This window comes from Microcaecilia unicolor, chromosome 6 (genome assembly GCF_901765095.1).
Source record: "Microcaecilia unicolor chromosome 6, aMicUni1.1, whole genome shotgun sequence".
Lineage (NCBI taxonomy): Eukaryota > Metazoa > Chordata > Amphibia > Gymnophiona > Siphonopidae > Microcaecilia > Microcaecilia unicolor.
Genome location: NC_044036.1, coordinates 317700560 through 317718658, shown reverse-complemented (window position 1 = coordinate 317718658; position 18099 = coordinate 317700560). Strand labels below are relative to the sequence as shown.

The 18099-nt window shown below is 42.3% G+C and overlaps 1 protein-coding gene across 3 annotated transcripts in view; it reads right to left on the bottom strand.

Annotated features, from left to right (window-relative positions):
• MIF4GD (MIF4G domain containing) overlaps window positions 1-6495 on the bottom strand; it is a 30207-nt gene extending 23712 nt beyond the window's left edge. For all 3 annotated transcript variants that reach the window (XM_030208286.1, XM_030208287.1, XM_030208288.1), the window contains exons 1-3: window positions 6409-6495; window positions 3962-4134; window positions 1972-2127 (exon numbers count right to left, since the gene is read on the bottom strand). In XM_030208286.1, the coding sequence (XP_030064146.1) occupies window positions 1972-2127; window positions 3962-4093 (288 nt within the window). In that variant the 5' untranslated portion in view covers window positions 4094-4134; window positions 6409-6495. The remainder of the gene's footprint in view (window positions 1-1971; window positions 2128-3961; window positions 4135-6408) is intronic.
• Between the last annotated feature and the right edge of the window lie 11604 nt (window positions 6496-18099).

The following is an 18099-nucleotide window of genomic DNA, read 5'->3' as shown; positions in this document are numbered from 1 at the left end:
CTAATTCCACTATATATTTTTTGAGATACGGCAACCAGAATTGAATGCAACAGATGTTCTAAAGCAAAAAAAAAAAAAAAATTTCAGAATGGCATCAATTTTACTCAAAACCAAGGGACATTCAACTATTTTTAAATGGATCACTCAACAATGTGATTAAATTACAACTGCACTAAGTTTAAGGCATGGCCAAAAATGTGAAAACTCACTCAGATGTTTTCTCAGAGCTGATAGTGTGGAACGTACTGTAACCTACCGAAGAGAAAATCTGAACAGGAAGACAGAAGATGACCTACAAGAGCTGTATTTGCCCAATACAAGAGCTGTATTTGCTCACACAGAAGCCAAGGTTTCACATGACCCAATGTCAGGCCTTTTAAACACTGAAAAAAATGTCTGGGTGAGAATTTTTCTTTCAAGTTTTTCAGAACAATATGGTGCTGGGCCTTTGGTGAACAATGATTCTTCATAGAAACTTTTCTTGCATTTTAAAAACACTCACATGAACCTTTTCAGACCTAATGCGACTGCATGCAAAAACAAATGCATTTTTTAAACTTGATCACACTGTTGAGTGAGCCACTGAAAACAGATCTGACTCTTTTGCATCGAAAATTTATTAAAATACATCATAAAACAACTGATCAGAAGTGTCCAGGTGAACACACAAACACCTGCAACAATGAAAGCACAAAAAAAAAAAAATTTTTTTTTTCATATATTTGTCTCAGGGGCGCTTTTCTGCCAGAGGTCAAAGCTGAGCTCCAAAATCTTCTGAGAGTTAATGTAGAAGTCTAAAGGAGAACAGAACCCCGATGACGGTCCTTTCCTAGGAACCCAAAAAGAGCAGGAGATGGCTAAAAATGGAGGTGAAACCACAGATCAAATTAGAAATCCTTTATTAGCCAACCCAACACGGCCGTGTTTCGGCACTATGTCTGTGTCAGGGGTTGTTAACTTCTAGTGAAACAGGTATTATACCAAATTCACAAAACCAAACAACATGGATGGTGTTTCAAATGCTCAGAGCAGCACGATGCGTCAATGGACACCGTGCTGCTCTGAACATTTGAACCACCTTCCAAACTATTTGAATTTTGTGAGTTTGGTATAAATACCTGTTTCACTACAAGATAAGTAGAGGAGTGTGGTAGCCGTAAAGCTGTATGTCTCTGTTGATCACCCTCCCCTCACCTGTCCACACCCACCCTGTTAGAATACCAATGATATACTTTGATGTCCCCATGCATACTTCCTACCCACCCCCATCCTCCCACCCTGTCAGACTGTCATAGCAATGCTTGAATGTTTTTCACTTATATACACTGTCAGCTAGCACATTTGCTTATTTCCGATCTGACGAAGAAGGGCAACCTTCGAAAGCTAATCAAGAAATGTATTAAGTTATGTCCAATAAAAAAGGTATCATCTTATTTTCTTTTCCATGTTTTATTTTGTTTGATTTCTATTGACTACAAGATAACAAACCCCTGTCACAGGCTGAAACACAGCTGTGTCGGGTCAGCTAATAAATGACTTCTAATTGGATCTGTGGTTTCGCCTCCATTTTTGGACACCTCTAATCTTTTTGGGTTCCATTCCCAAGACCAAAATTTCTAAAAAAGGAAAAATGGACTTGGGAGTCTAGTAAACATAAAATTACATTCTTGCACTACTGCTCTTTCAAAACTTGTCTCTTTCCCCTTGCTTGGGACCACTAACAGTTCTATACCCAAGTGTCTCTCTAGAGCTTCCACAATTAGCCTAATTTGGAGGGTGGGGGGAGATTTTTTACTACTGGATTCATACTCCATTCCTCCTTAGTTTCTACCTAGCATTTATAGACATGCTTGTGTGGAAAATGCAGTGTATAGAAGAAATTTGATTAATATAGACGCTGGAAGATGCTGAGCCCACCCCTAAATGCATCTCACAGGATTCCTAAAACCCAGCAGAACATGAACAATTTACCTGGACAGCACCATAGTTGATTGACAGCAGCTGGGCTGGAACATGCCCTTTCCAGAAGCCCGACAGCCCTTCTTCTTTCAGAATAACCTTTGTTGCTTGCAACATTCCATGGTATTTGGCCTGCGGGTTCTGAGGAGAAAGCTGCTCAATCTGGAGCTGAGGAAGAGTTTTAGAAAGCTAACATCAAAGTGGAACCAGAAAGACTGTCAAGAAAATCTTGTTTCACTGATTTGTAATATCTTTTTTACTGATAAACACTACATAGTTTCCACTAGGGGAGTCAATATACCAAATCTTTGACTCCTGTATTTTTCTACTGTCCAACTCCATCTTAGACTTCAGCTCCTGATATTAGGCTTCACATTTTTTTGTTCTGCTCTAATGTACTGGATCCAGGACAAGTTATTTATTTTATATAATGATAAATGTACCATATATCATAATACTGTAAGTTTTTATTTGGAAGCTGGAGTCAGAGTCAGTACATTTTTAACAACTCTGACTCCACCCAAAATTGCTTCCGACTCCAGAGCCCTAGTTTCCAGAATACACTAATTTGTGTATTTATATACCACCAACTGTACCCCAAGTCACGCACCTTTACTGGTCTAGGTACCCCCAGGCTCAACTGAATCAGGGAACCTGGAACAGGAGCCACAGAAGCAGGAGAGACCATCCACCACCTGCTGGAGATAGAGATTACTGACTGACCAAGGAGCATACCATCCTATATGACAGAGTTCAGTTTAGTGCACTGTATCTCCACCTGCTGGTAAATAGGCATAACCCACAAGTCTATGGATTCATCTGCTGGTGATGGCAAAGCAGCAGTGCTTTCAGTAATGTAAATTCATCTCATGCATATACATTGTGGACAATTTGAATGTGGGGTCCCTTGGACAAGTTTGGGAAGCTCTGAATTAAAGACTTCAAGGATCTGGTGGGAGAACAGTTGGATCTAATCATTTCTTGGCAAGCACCTTCATCCTTATATAATACAGCAGTCGGGTGTTAGTTTGGATATGGCCATTACAAAAGTGGGCCTTATTTTCAAAAGAGTTTTGATGCTGGCCCACAGGCTCTTTTGAATGTAGGTGTTCTTGCTGTTTGTTTCATTGTCCAGACAACAGTGGGATCATCTGAGTTGGAGTATGCAGATGCTTATGTAATTGAGCATGAAGTGACGGACAGTTCAGAACAAAAGCCTAAAACAGAGGAAAAGGTTTTTGGCAGCACAGCACTCTTTGGTGATAAAACGACCCCCCCCCCCCCCCCACCCGAGGAGTGGAGAAACCTAATTCTGAATATTGTTGCTATCTGAAGCCAAGGGTGAGGGAGGAAGGGGTTATAAAAACGTTAAGGACATTGCTGTGGATGAACCCTGACACCCACGTATAGGACAGCAATATTAGGTCCCTCTGTGAGCTGTTACACTTTTACTAGCTTGCTATGGCCACAACCAAGGCTGTGGAGTCTCAGTCTGAAGCAATTCTGAGTGGAGTCTGAGATGGAGTTAGTAAAAATGTACCGACTCCAACTTCAAAATTTAAAAACAACAAAAACCCACCATTATAATATGGTAAGTGTAAGTTTTATGTTAAACTGTACCTGCTATACACCGCCTTGAGTGAATCTCTTCATAAAAATAGCTAATAAATCCCAATAGATAAAAAAATTAATACATTTATCAATTTATACTTGTATATACATATCTTTGTCCTGGATCAAAAGCCATATCTACCGGACTGGCGACCGCCTTTACGGTACTATGTAAGCCACATTGAGCCTGAAAATAGGTGGGAAAATGTAGGGAACAAATTTGATAAATAAATAAATATTTACAAGTACTTCAGAGCCAGAACAAAAAAATGTAAAGTCTAAAAGACCCTGAGTCGAAGCTTTGGTATACCGACTCCACAAACCTGGCCACAACTGAACTTATTTTTAGGATTCTCTGATACAAGGCTAACTGTGGAGACCACCTGGCTACCTGGAAGCGGATTTTGATGACATCAAAGGGGCTGATCAATGCCCGTGTGACCAATCCAGACAAAGACCCGGCTGCTGCCACTTCCACAGTTGACAAGGTAGTGCATTGAGATCCAGGATCGTATCCCACCATCTCTGCCTTGTGATGGAATGGTGCCCACGTGCATGGGTCCCCTAAAAATGAAAAGTAACATCCACATTATATAGTAATCTAATGGCTAGAGCAATGGGTTGGGAACCAGGGAAGCCAAGGTTCAAGTCCTGCTGATGCTCCTTGTTATTCTGAGAAGTCACATCACTTCACCATCAGCTACAACGTTGGACTGTAAGGCCTCTGAGGACAGGGAGACACGTACTGCACCTGAACATAACTCACTTTGAGCTACCAAACAAAACCGTATGAGCTAAATGTACAAAAATAAGCCTAGGATATAAACCATCATCAAGGATTACGTAGCTAAACAGGTAGCAAATAAATCTAAATCAAGCCTTCATTAATTTTTCTGTGCCTGCCTTATACACAATGTTAGACAGCCACATCAAGGGACCTGATTTACACTGAATGGGAGAAAAGCCTTAGGGGTCCTTTTACTGAAGTGGCCTCCGCACATCCTTATGCAGGTCTTTGCTGCGTGCTAAAGCCATTTTTACCACAGTCCTAAAATGGCCAATTTTCTTTTTTTTTTCTGTATCAATGGTCATGTGCTTAGTTGCTTTAGCCCATGTTCATTTTTAAAAATTACCACCCATTTTGTAAGTGGTTAAGACCTCACGTAGTAATCCTGTGCCTACCAGTTAGTACACGCTAATGTAGATGAATGCCCACTCTCAACCTATTGATACCTACTCAGAGGAGCTCATGAAGGTCTCAGTATAACCCAGTAATCCGCTATCATGGGCCACAGTATAAGGGCATGTAAAAACTTTCACAGCTTCATCCTACCACAGCATGCTATATGGGCTGTGAAGGAGAATAAGCATATCTCTAAATAACACTCCTCTATAGCCCCCAGCTTGGGAATCACCCATGTGTGGCTGATTCATCTATTTCTCCATGAAAGAAGTTACCTGTAACAGGAGTTCTCCATGAAGAGGATAGGTCAACCACACAATCTCACCCACCTCCTCTCTAGGATGAGCCTGCCTACAGCTGGGAAACAGACTGGAAGGGCAGGTGACATGTTCATAAGAGCCCTTCTAGGCTTTTATGAGCTTTAGGAGAGCTAATCTGGCCATGGTGCTGTTGCATGATGTCCCCATGTATGAATGGCATCCTGTTGTCCACAGCGAACCCATTACAGTTAAGTAACTTTGCTGTATTAGTAATGAGCTTACACTGGTAATAATGCTGAAGACAAAGCCACATATGCTGGGCTCTGTTGGTACAAGTTGAGTGCTGCTGGCCCACCCTAGGGATAGTCTATCAGATTTTTTTATTTTAAGACTGAAAAATTAGTCAATAACCTCCAAGCCATCAGTGACACTTTACAAGTCTTATCAATTTATACTTCTGTCCCTAAGCAGTCTGCAATTCATTCTGACAGATAACAGATGCCAGAATACATAGAAATATGTGTTTACACAAAACAAAGGGTTGAAAAGTACCCTGGTGGCTTAGAATTACTGTAGGGATTCCCTGACGTGTCGCAAATACAATCCTGCTTTCAGGATATTCACCAAGGGAAAGGGTTTTATATACGGTACTTATTTTGTACCTGGGGAAATGAAGGTTTAAGTGACTTGCCCAGAGTCACAAGGAGCTGTAATAGGAATCAAGCCCACTTTCCCTGGTTCTCAGGCCACTACACCAGTGTTTCCCCAAGTCCAGTCGTGGATGCTGGGCTCAATAGACCCTTGGTCTTTTCCCAGTGTGGCATTACTTACGTACTTATGAGTACTCCTTGCCAGTCAGGTTTTCAGGTTATCCACAATGGATATGCATAAAGAAGATTTGCATATAACAGAGACAGTGTATGCAAATCGAGTCCATGCATATTCATTGTAGATATCCTGAAAACCTGACTGGCAAGGTGTACTCAAGGCCTGGACTTTAGCAATGTATTTCACACATTTGCTTTCTGTTGCAGATAACTGTCATTAGCCTCAAGCACACTTCCAAATGCACAGGTGGGTGAGAAATGGTTAACCCCTCCCCCTTCCAATAAATATTGGATAAGAAATCTTGCAAAGTTAGGTAAGAGCACTTACTAAAACTTGTTTCACTAAAATAATGTGACTCTTCTCACTTTTCCAAGGACATTTGTTACTGGGGAAAATCATTAAGACAATGGATTTTAGCACGTAGCTTTTTTTGTTCTTTCTAGGGTTAAAACAAAATGTAGGCGCCCACTAAGTAACATCAAGTCACACATTCAGCTGCCCTCTCTCTTCCGCTCTCCTCCCTGTCCGCGATCCGCCGCTTCTCCTTCACACTAACCAAACTCATACCTGAAGTTGGCCACCAACAATCCCACAGCTTTCCTTCTCCAGTATTCCTGTCCTCTGTGACACTTCTCTCTCCTTCTCAGGCATCCCGCCTTGCCGGAAACAGGAAGTAGCATCAGAGAGGAGGGTGGGACACTGGCGAAGGAACTTCCTTGAGAAACAAGGAAGTTTGATAGACATGTTAGGAAAACTAGGAGGCCGACAGAGAACAGGATACAGCATGACGTCAAAACGTTGAAGCCGGCTCAGCCCCGCCATCCCCGTGCAGCCGTCATCCCCGTGCACCCAAAGCAAACAAACCTGTTAGCTGCTGCATCCTCTTTCCATATTGTTGGTAGCATTTTTATTTTATCTCACTTATATTTTCAAACATTTCTATTTATTTAACATCTTTTTTTTCCCTGTGCCTATGTCAAAAGAAAAAGATGGTATGTGGAACTTGCTCCTTTTGTGGAATGTAGTGGTATACTATAAAATTGCACTTTTTTTTATTGCTACTATTTCAAAGATAGGTATTGAATCATAGGGAGTAACTGTGTGTGTTTGTGTAGTGTGATTTTAATATGAAAGCAAACAATACACCACCAAAATAAAGTAGCCAGCCCAGTAGCACACTATTAGCCATCAAGTTCATACAAAGTTAATTATGTTCAGTGGAAAATAAATTTGTTGGCTGCCTGCTATGTGAATATTCCATTATTGTTTAATTAGTGCTACCAAGTATTACATATTATGGGTATTTGCTTTAAAATTTGATTGTTTTAATTCATTTATCTAGACCTTACATGCACACGGTATTGCTTGTTAAACCCAAAAGTGAAACCTAAGGGTGGTTGAACAATTTTGAATAAACCGTCTTGTATTTGTTTCCACTAGGAGTGGCCTAGTGGTTAGGGTGGTGGACTTTGCTCCTGAGGAACTGAGTTCGATTCCCACTTCAGGCACAGGCAGCTCCTTGTGACTCTGGGCAAGTCACTTAACCCTCCATTGCCTGCCGCATTGAGACTGCCATGAGTGGGAACGTGCGGGGTACAAATGTAACAATAAAATAAATTATATATTGTAATTACACAATCCTCATTTATTTTGTTATTACTACTTAATGTATACTATCCTGCATCACTTTTTGTACTGTTAATCACAATAAATTGTTAGCCACATTGAACCAAATCTATTGGGAGAATGTAGGATATAAATAAATAAATTCCCATTCCAGAGTCACATAAGCATTTCCCCTGGTTCTGCATATTGGGCAGCCAATTGTTATTCAGAGCAATTCCCTTTGGGCTGGTCATGGCACTTCAGACCACCTGTATGGGTTTGGTGGTGGTGTCAGCCTTTCTTTGCCGGCAGTGGGTTTGAGTCCACCCTTATCTGGACAACTGGCTCAGCTGAACCCTTCCAAGGTGATGGAGTACTTAAGGGTTGGCACTGACACACACAAAGGCCTGGTCTTCCTCACAGAGAAAATCAGCAAGCTTCAGGCCTAGAACATTAATTTCTGTGCACAACTGGCTGCCAGAGCATGGGATTAACTGCAGCTTCTGAGGTTGATGGTAGTGATCAGAGAAGTGGTGCCTAGGGCCAGAGAGCACATGAGAATATTGAAAAGAGCCTTACTCTCCAGGTGGGCTCCCTATTCCCGGGATTTCAAACTCTGCCTTCTGCTCTCCCCAACCATACTGGAGGTGTTGGCCTGGCAGAACAATTCATCTTATTTGGCGGGGAGGGTGGAGTTCTGTTGGACCCCCCCTCCTACAGGATAGTGGTTAGAACTGAGGTAGGCTGGGGAGTGCACTACAAGGGCAAGGTAGTGTAAGGTGAGTGGTCTTTGAGGGAGGTACTTTGGTCTACTATTCATCTAGAGTCCTGAGTTTTTCTTTCTAAGCCTAGCAGGGAAGTTCTCTGGGCGATGCTGGACCAGAGAAGGACCAGAAGTGAAGTAGTGGCTCAGGAGGGTATGTTTCTGTGTGATTGGATGGAGAACAAGTTATTAGCCCTCTCAGCAATTCACATGGATCAGAGAGCACCCAAACAGGATCTAAGGGAGTAGGAGATGGTTCCAGAAGAGTTTGGTCTCATTGTGGATCAGTGTGAGTTCCCTTGTTGAGATTTGATGGCCTTGAGGGAGGCCATAGCCAAGGGCATAGATATGCAGATACAACTGTGGCCCCACAGGGAGTCCACTTGTGTTCTTCCCGTTGGCATTTGATCAGCAGAGTGCTGCAGAGTATGGTAAGGCATCCCATGTTGGTGATTTTAGTGGCATTGGATTGGTTGCAATGGCACTGGTGCTTGAACCTCCAGTGAATTCTGGAGGGCCCCCTTCTTCCTTTAACAAGGACCTCAGGGATCCTCTGGCAGGGTCCCATCTTAATGGAGGTTCTAGCCCCCTTTTTGCTTATGGCATGGCCCTTAAGCGGCAACAACTGAAGAATAAAGGTTACTCGGCCTTGGTTGTTGAGACCTTGTTACAGTCCCTGCTCCACCTCTGTGATTTACATTCACATGTGGAGACTGTTTGAGAGCTGGTGCTCTGAGAGGTGTGCTTCACCTTGGAAAGCTCTGTGTCTGCTAGTATGACCTTCCTACAGCAGGATTTGGAGCATGGTCTAGCCCTTAAGAAACCTTAAAAACAAATTTTTTAGAATAATTTCTATGAAGTCCATCACAAGTGTGTTCAAATCACAAGGAGACGTCTCAGAGGCACATTAAGAACAGGATCTGATCATTCCTAACACTTGGATGTTTTCTTTTGCTATAATGGAAAAAAAAACATCCAGGGTTATAAGTTATACATTTTGGTCTAGACCTGTATTATTAACAAATAAGCCACAAAGAAATGCCCTACATGACCAGATGACCACCGCAGGAATAAAGGAATGACATCCCCTTTTTCCTGCAGTGGTCACTGACTCCCTCCCACCCTACAAAGATGTAAATGAAACAGTACGTACCAGCCTCTATGACAGCTTCAGATGTTATTGCCAGTCCTATTAAAGCTGCAAGCAGATTCCTGGAATAGCCTAGTGGTCAGTGTAGTGTACTGTAGAGAAAGTGACTCAGGCCCATAAACCACTCTATTACACTTGTCATCCCCCCCCTCCTCACCCCATAAAAACCCAAATCCTACTCTACCCACATATAGGTGACACCTGCAGCCATAACAGCTATTGTAATGGTGTATAGTAGAGAATGTCCTGGGGATGACAGAGCCCGTGGGGATGGGGAAAACTTTGTCCCCGTGTCATTTTCTGGAGATACATCGATGACATATTTATATTATGGGGTGGTTAACTTTCAGAGCTAAGTAATTTCATGCCTTGGCTCAATAGTTGTAATAGTGACATCCATACAGACCACCACTTTTTTGAATCGATTCACTATGTAGATGTAACAGAGTAACATAGTAGATGACGGCAGAAAAAGACCTGCACGGTCCATCCAGTCTGCCCAACAAGATAACTCATATTTGCTGCTTTTTGTGTATACCCTACTTTGATTTGTACCTGTGCTCTTCAGGGCACAGACCGTATAAGTCTGCCCAGCACTATCCCCGCCTCCCAACCACCAGCCCCTCCTCCCAACCACCAGCTCTGGCACAGACTGTATAAGTCTGCCCAGCACTATCCTCACCTCCCAACCACCAGTACCGCTTCCCACCACTGACTCTGGCACAGACTGTATAAGTCTGCCCAGCACTATCCCCGCCTCCCAACCACCAGCCCCGCCTCCCAATCTTGACTAAGCTCCTGAGGATCCATTCCTTCGGCACAGGATTCCTTTATGCTTATCCCACGCATGTTTGAATTCCGTTACCGTTTTCATTTCCACCACCTCCCGCGGGAGGGCATTCCAAGCATCCACTACTCTCTCTTCTTGTAGGAATGAAAATTGTTCAAGATCATTTTGTCACAAAGGTATATAAAAAGAGCACAGACAGAAATACATTTCTGCATAACTCCAGTTGCCATCCAGTACAATTGAGGAATAGCCTTCCTTTCTCCCAATTGCTAAGATTGAGACGTATCTGCACAGTTTTCTCCACTTTTAAACAACAAGCTAAGAATTTAATGGGTGATTTGGCTGAAAGAGGCTATTCCAGAACGGTACTCAAAAAAAGCTTACCGCAGAGCCAAATTCAATAGCAGAGTTACTTCTGTCTACCACCACCAAAGATAAAATTGATGGAGATGTTCATGCAATACAATGAGACCAGTCCCCATTTAGCCAGACTCATTAGGAAATAGATGGGAAATTATACAATCTATCCCTGCTTTCAAGAATGTGGATTTGCATATTGCATATGCAAGGTGTAACAATATGAAAGAACCGATCAGTCCGGCAGATCTTAGAACTGTGGGAAAACAAAATGCTAGACAAGTTTATGGTCATTTCAAATGTGGTCTCTGTCAAATTTGCTGTATCACTAAGCAAGTCAAACAGATTTTCAAGCCAAAGACAAAAAAAAACATCATGTTTGACGTCACTTTACAAACTGCTTGTCAGATTACGTTGTTTACGTAATCAGCTGTCCCTGTATGAAATCCTACGTGGGAATGACCACTAGAGCGTTGAAAGTCAGAATACTGGAACATCGATCAAACATTCGCAGACAAGCTGTAAAAGAGCCCATGGTGGAGCATTGTATTGCGAAAAATCATAAGTTTGAAGATCTTCGGTGCTACGTTATCGATAGAATTGATCCTTCTAACAGGGGTGGTAATCGCAAGTTAAGATTGCAGAGACGAGGCGCTCAGTGGATCTTTGACTTAAATTCATTGGAACCCAATGGTCTCAATAGTTCCATTGACTGGCACATTTTGTATTAGCCAATCAGTAGATTGTGACAACAGGTTAATTGAGGACTTTAATTGAGGATTATTTATTTGAGGATCTATTGATGACGCTGAGACGCCATTTCAAATCTTTTGGTGCTCCGTTTAGCTGTAAGCGGATCCAAGTGTGACTGTGTTTTTGCTTATTTTTGATTCTTTTCTGCCTGAGCTTAATTTTTAACATAAATGTTTTCCAGATTTCCAGCATCATGTTATAGCGCTCTGTTCCTGATGAAGCCTTGATGCCGGGGTGAAACGGTGGTGGCCCCCGTCGAACGTAAAGTCAAGAGTGCTTTATTCATGCCATTAAGCTAAGTGCTTTCATTTTTTTTGATGCTGTAAATTTATCAGTTGTTTTTCCAGCATTTAAGAATCGGATTTAAGAGTATATTTTTGATAGAGCAAGATAATTATGCCCATTTAAAAAGCAGTCTAATGTTCAGTGGAAGAAAAAAATATGCAGCTGTTCTGTTTTCTGGAGTTTTTTTATACCCAGTGCTAGAACCGGGCGAGTGTTACTTTTGTTATCAGTAACCTCGCTCTACACCTGAGGCAGTTTGCCCCAGGGTTTTGAGGGGTTTTCTCCACTTTAATGTACTTCCTCTGAAGTGTTGTTCTCTAGAGTCTCTGTATATTTTGTACAAGTTTTGACTCTAGTTGATACTGCAACTTGTCTTTTTTTCAAATCCCAAAAACACTCCCAGCCTATTGAAAACAAAGTCTTTGAGGTTTAGAGAAATCTAGTATGTAGCATAGTGCTTCATGAACAGCAAAGCTATTAATTTGGATGTGCCAGTAGACAAGGGAGGGGGCAAAGCACTCTCTCCATACCAATAAAATAGGTTCTTCTCCCTCAACAGGGCTCATCTAAGAAAACCCTGAATCCTGGGCAGAAAGACCAAAATGATCAAATAATATCAACGGTGAGGGTGTAATGGCTCAGGACCATAAAGTAGACACACTCTGTAATACCCGACTCCAAAAGGTTTGGATCTGCAGGCAAAACCAAAACATGCAAAGAAACTGACTGATGATGACATTTAGGTCAAGCTGCTGAAGGGCAAAAAGACACTAAAGACATGGGCTGGAGCCATATAAAAGCGTAAAGCAAACTTGTATTGCAGTTCCCATAGTCCAATATTGCAAAGTGATGCTGAGTAGCCAGTACACAGTTTTGTATCAAGTCTCCTGTAATTGGCACCTGTAATTCCATAGACCAGGTGGCTGCAGAGCACACAATCCAAATCTTCAGTGGTATCCTTTAGAAAGCGATGGTGGAAAGCAAGAGGGACTGGATTTTGTGATCCTAAAGTCAAAGCAGTATTCATTGTATCTTGCACATCCACAGTCAAATTCTACCAGCCAATACTTCGAATATAGTGCAGCAATTGAAGATAAGCAAATCCACCTGCTGCCAATACAGCAAATTCATTTTGTAAGTCTTCAAAAGGCTTGAAATGCCCATCATTAGTCAGCAATTGATCAAGATAATGGAACCCGAGGCCATGCCAGCAAGCAAAGGCACCTGATTCAGAGCCTGAAGGAAAATCTGGAATCTGGCATAGGGACAAAAAAAGAAGAAGCGTCTGCCAAGAAAAAAAAAAAAAGGACGGCAGCACAGCCAATGCCAAGCAGCCCAGGCTGTGTGGAGAAAAAGGTTACTTCTCAACACCTCTGGGGTCTTCCCTGGAATGATGTAAAGCTGCCGACTGAAATGTTCCCTGGGGGGCAAAGGAGCTTTCCGCTGCTGTCACTGAAAATGCCCCACTGTTTCTAAACCAAACATTGATGTGTCTCATGCAGCAAGCCACCGTCGGATAATGAACATTCAATAACCCTAGTCCCCCATATCCCTGGGGGTTCTGCAATGTAGCAATGGGCAATCTGGCTCACTGCGGACTCTAAGATATAAAGGGAGAATCTGATATACATACAAAAGTTGTATATTGAACAAACCAATGCAGCCAAATAGAGAGCCTGGGAGAGCGTGCCAGATTCCCAGCTTATGCCGAAGCTGTCACAGTAAAGGTCTGACATTGCACGGGTATGATTGGGCTAAATCATGCAGAATAAAGACACCCAAATATTTAAGAGGGCTCTCTACCCAGACAAGGGGAAAATCTCCCCACCAGCCAGCCTCGATGGAGGACAAGGTTGGCAGCGCTCAAGATTTTTGCGGATTTAAACAAAATCCAGAGATGCCACCACCATAACACATTATTAGCTGAAGTGCTGCAGGAAGATATTTCTGGGGTTTGCTCAATGTAAGCAGTAAATTGTCTGCGCAGGCCAAGCTTCAAATATGCACTAGAGCTACCAATGGGGAGTCCCACAACAGACACAATGGCTCCAAAGACAAAATAAACAAAATGGGAGAAAGCGGGCAGCCCTGTCATGTACCACAGTGAATAGAAGAGGCAGTCTGCACGCCATTAACCAATAAGGAAGCCATTGGGGCCACATACAAGGCTGCCACTACCTTTGCAAACCAGCTCATAATACCTATGTGAATGAGGGAAGCAAAAAGAGAGGGCCACTGTACCTGATCAAAAGCGCACTCTGAAGACTAGACAGCAACAAAAGCTCTGCCGTACAGGAGCTAGAAAACATAGCCAACAACTTCCTAACATTGACCATGGACTGTCGTCCTTTGACAAACCCCACCTGCTCCTCCCCGATCAGTGTTGGCAAACATAGAGCTAACCAGTCAGCAAGTATTCAGAATAGTATCTTGAAGTTCACGTTAATGAGAGATGAGATGGTAAGAACCAAGCAAAGACAGTGGATGGCTAGGCTTTGGTATAAGGACTTATCAATGCTGTGTTAGCACGTAGGGGAAAGCCATGGTTCTCCACCACAGCATTATGATAACCCAGAAGAGGACCCACTAAAGGAATCTGAAAACGTTTATAGAATTCTCGTGTGAAGCCATCTGGGCCCGGCGCAGAATGTAATTTCAGGGCAGCCCCGACCGTTGAAGATATATAGCCTGTTCTGAAAGATTTCGATCCATCTCTGCCACATAAAGCTGTTGAAAATGAGACAGAAATACCTCTACAATTTCCTCCATTTGTAAGTATGCCCGAATAAAGGGGATAAATCGGGCCACCCCATCAGATTTAACCACTCTAACATTTTTCCAGTGCAGTTACCAAATCTAAAAAAGCAATACTTGTGAAACAACTTTCAGGAGGTTTGTTTGTGCAACAAATCATTCAGGGACACCTGCGTCACCGTCAAAGTCTCAAAGCAGGAGTAGGATGTGCAATGTAGCAGCACTTTAGGGTCCACAGCTGCTGTTTGAAAGCCACCATGCCCTGGGTGATGCATCGATTATGTGCACTAACAAATGCGATATCACCACGTAACACTGCCTTTGCCGTGAGCCAAATAACAGCGGGTTATCCAGATGCTGATGATTATGAGACAAGAACTCCTCCCAGCGCCGCTGAAGATAAACTTGAAAATCTGGTGAAGTATAAAGATAGGCCAGGAAATACCACCCTGGAGATTGGTGAAAATAAGGCTCTGGCTCCAGATCTAACCAGACCATGGCGTGGTCTGAGATTTCCTCAGAGTCAATAGTGATGCTCCTTTAAAAGGGAGTTGGGGGGGGGGGGGGGGGGGAGGGAAATGGAAACTGCTTTTGGAGTCTTTAGAGGCACAGCACACCCAGAAAAGCAAACAGGGGGTCAGCAAGGGCACCAGAATCCTGGGCCTACAGTCAGCCCATGTGAACAGGCATGTCACAGTGCTCTGGCCATGGCAGCTAGCCATTGCTGTGGGAGCTGTGGGAGCTGGTAGCTCAATACAGCTGCCAGTACCCTGTGCCCCTTCTGTGACAGACCATTTCCAGGTTAAGTTCTCAGGGGCAGCCTACTTATACTTCCAATCGATGTACAGTTCAATTTATTTGCTATTGTGACTAATGAATACTCAAGGATATATAGATTTGTTTTTTTTTTTGTTTTGTTTAGGGGGGGAGGGGGGAGGAGGAGACTGATAGTAATAGGTAAGGTAGTCCCAACTCCACTGGTTAATGTAATGGAATATAGCTGTTGTATTCCACCAAGTCCCAACATCAATGGCTCAAAGTGGATAACAAAAAGATGGTTAAGATGGAAATTTTCTAAACTGGTAAGTTTTCTAGTCTAAAAGGAATCAATGTGCTTTGAAAAGAGAAAAGCTGATAGCCGCCTGTTTTAATAAAACAGATATTCCTTTGTCTATAAGTCATATAAAAAGAGGACAAGACAGAATTGCAGCGCCATGCTGTTCGGCGAGTGCCCTTGGCTGTCTCCTAATGAATGAACATTTTCAGCTGGCACGATATGTTTAAATGTATTTCCTTTTAAAACACTAGGAAGCATGCAGAAGTGCCCAAATTACCTAGTGTTTTGGAAAAACTACAAACCTGGCAGGTTGAATAAGAAATAAGATTAAACAAAAAATAAATGTAGGGGAAAGAAATAAGGATCAGAGTAATAGTAATACAGTTTCATAGGTTAGTGGCTTTGCTGTATAAAAAAAAAAATCAGTACAGTTGATATAAGCAACAAATAGGTAGACATGCACCTGATTCCAGCAGACTTTCATAAGTCTGTGTAAGGAGAGATCTGAACTCATAAGTCCATCAAACTTTCCCAGTTTCACAATGCACTGTTTTAGATCACACCTCACTGCACACAGTGCTATGTAAATATATTGCACATGCTATGTAAATATATTGCACATACAGAATTGAACACAGCTCTGTGTTCAGTAATTATTAAATTACAAACCTTCCTCTATCTCCATGAGATGCAAGGAGTAAAACTTATTTACATATTGCTGTATGGTGGACCCATTAAACACACACTGTGCATCACATTTATTTAAAAAAGACTGACAGAGCAACCCGATTTTGACCATGGTCAGCATATCTGTTAGATAATGTCCTCATCCATCCCTGGGAAAAAACATTGGCTTACCTATTCTTAGTACTCGTTTTTCTGGACTTAGCAGCCTTTGATCTGATTCATCCCACTTTGCCTCTTTCTCAGTTATCTGCTTTGGGAATTTCTGGAGTTGTTCTGAAATGGTTTTCATCCTCTTCTTTCAGGAGAGTCTTTTAAAATGATTTCCTCTAAGATTAGTTCCGAAATTTTGTAATCTTGTTCTTAGTCCGTTGGCCATTCTCATCCTATCTAAAGGTATATCTGCCTACTTTTTTTATGTTGACGACATCCTCCTATTTAACCTGCAGACCCTTTTTCACCTAATCTAGGTCCACTTCAGGACTGCTTAAACTGTGTAGCAGACTGGTTATTCGATCACAGATCAGTGCTTAATATAGATAAAACTGTCGCATGCTGGATCACAGGTCACTTGTCTTCTCCAACAAACACTATTTCATCGTTCGGTAATCCTGTAGTGCCAGTTGAATCATTTACATATCTTGGAATTATACTTGATTTTAAGTTATCCTTTGCCCCACAAGTTTCTCCATTATACAAAGCTAGTTTCTTTGTTCTCCATTGACTGCACTCAGTAAGACATCTTTTTGAAAATACATTTCATAGCCTTATTCTTTCCCTTCTTATAACCAAGTTGGACTATTGTAATATTGTTTACACTAGCCTTACACATTTCTTATTGAAAAAGTTGCAGACTGTGCAGAATATGGCAATTAGATTGTTAATTCACACAAAGAAATCCAATCACACAACTCCATTGTTTAAAAAGCATCACTGGCTGCCTATTATTCAGAGAATTACTTACAAAATTGCATTTCTTAATTTCAAAACATTTAAAATGGGCTGTTCAGATTACATAGCTGCTCCAGCATGTGTTCTCCGGTCTATTAATGATTATCGACTAATCCTCCCAGCCCCAAAACAAGCTAGACTGGAATACATAAGGCATGCGGCTTTTTTACTTTTTGGCCCCTTCTATATGGAATAACTTGCCGTTGCCTCTTCGCAGTATTTCTTCACTAAAAGATTTTAAAATTGCACTAAAGACGTGGCTTTTTGGGCAGACTCTTGTCATTGATCAGGGAGATAAGTAAGGGCTTTCCCTTTGGGCTGCAGCTTTCCCTTAAATTTGTTATTATATCTAATTGTTACTCTTGTATTTTCTTCTTCCTTTTTCTATACTACAGTTTGTATGTTTTTTCTTTGTTTGCATGTTTTCTGTTGTCCTATCATATATTGTAGTTCTTTTCTTACTTTCTAATTTTTTTTTATTTAATGTTGTACACCTCACAGTTTTACTAGTTAGTATGGGCAGTATATGAAACCAAAACTCTCTCCCTTCCCCCACACTGAACAGGAGCAGCTCCCCTCCAAGCGCCCCCCCCCCCCCCCCAAGACCTCCATACCCCCCCTCCCTCCTGGGACCTACCTTACAAGCATCAGCGGTGTAGTCTTAGCAGGAGCGATCCCCACTTACTGCTACCCCTGCTGGCTCCGTTATCTAAATGGCTGCCGTGACATCAAGCAGCCATCTTGCAGCAGCCATTCTGAGATTGGAGTTGGCATGGGTAGGAGAGATTGGAACTGGAATGATAGGCAATCACTCCTACCCATGCCAGCCCAAATCTCAAAATGCCACTTGACATTACGGAAGCCATTCTGACAACAGAGCCGGCAGGAGCAAGAGGGAGGACTGCACCACCAGCGCTTGTAAGGTAGGCCCAGGGGCTGGGCTACAAGTGGTGGTGGGGTCCGGGAGAGTTGTTGTTCCTGTTTGGGGGAGGGAGGGGGTTAAAGTGCAATTCTGGTTTCAGCTGAAACAGAATAACAAGTTCAGTCACAGGTTTCAGATATTCTCTACCGTGCTTTCCAATTTGGATTTAAGAACACTATTTATTCAG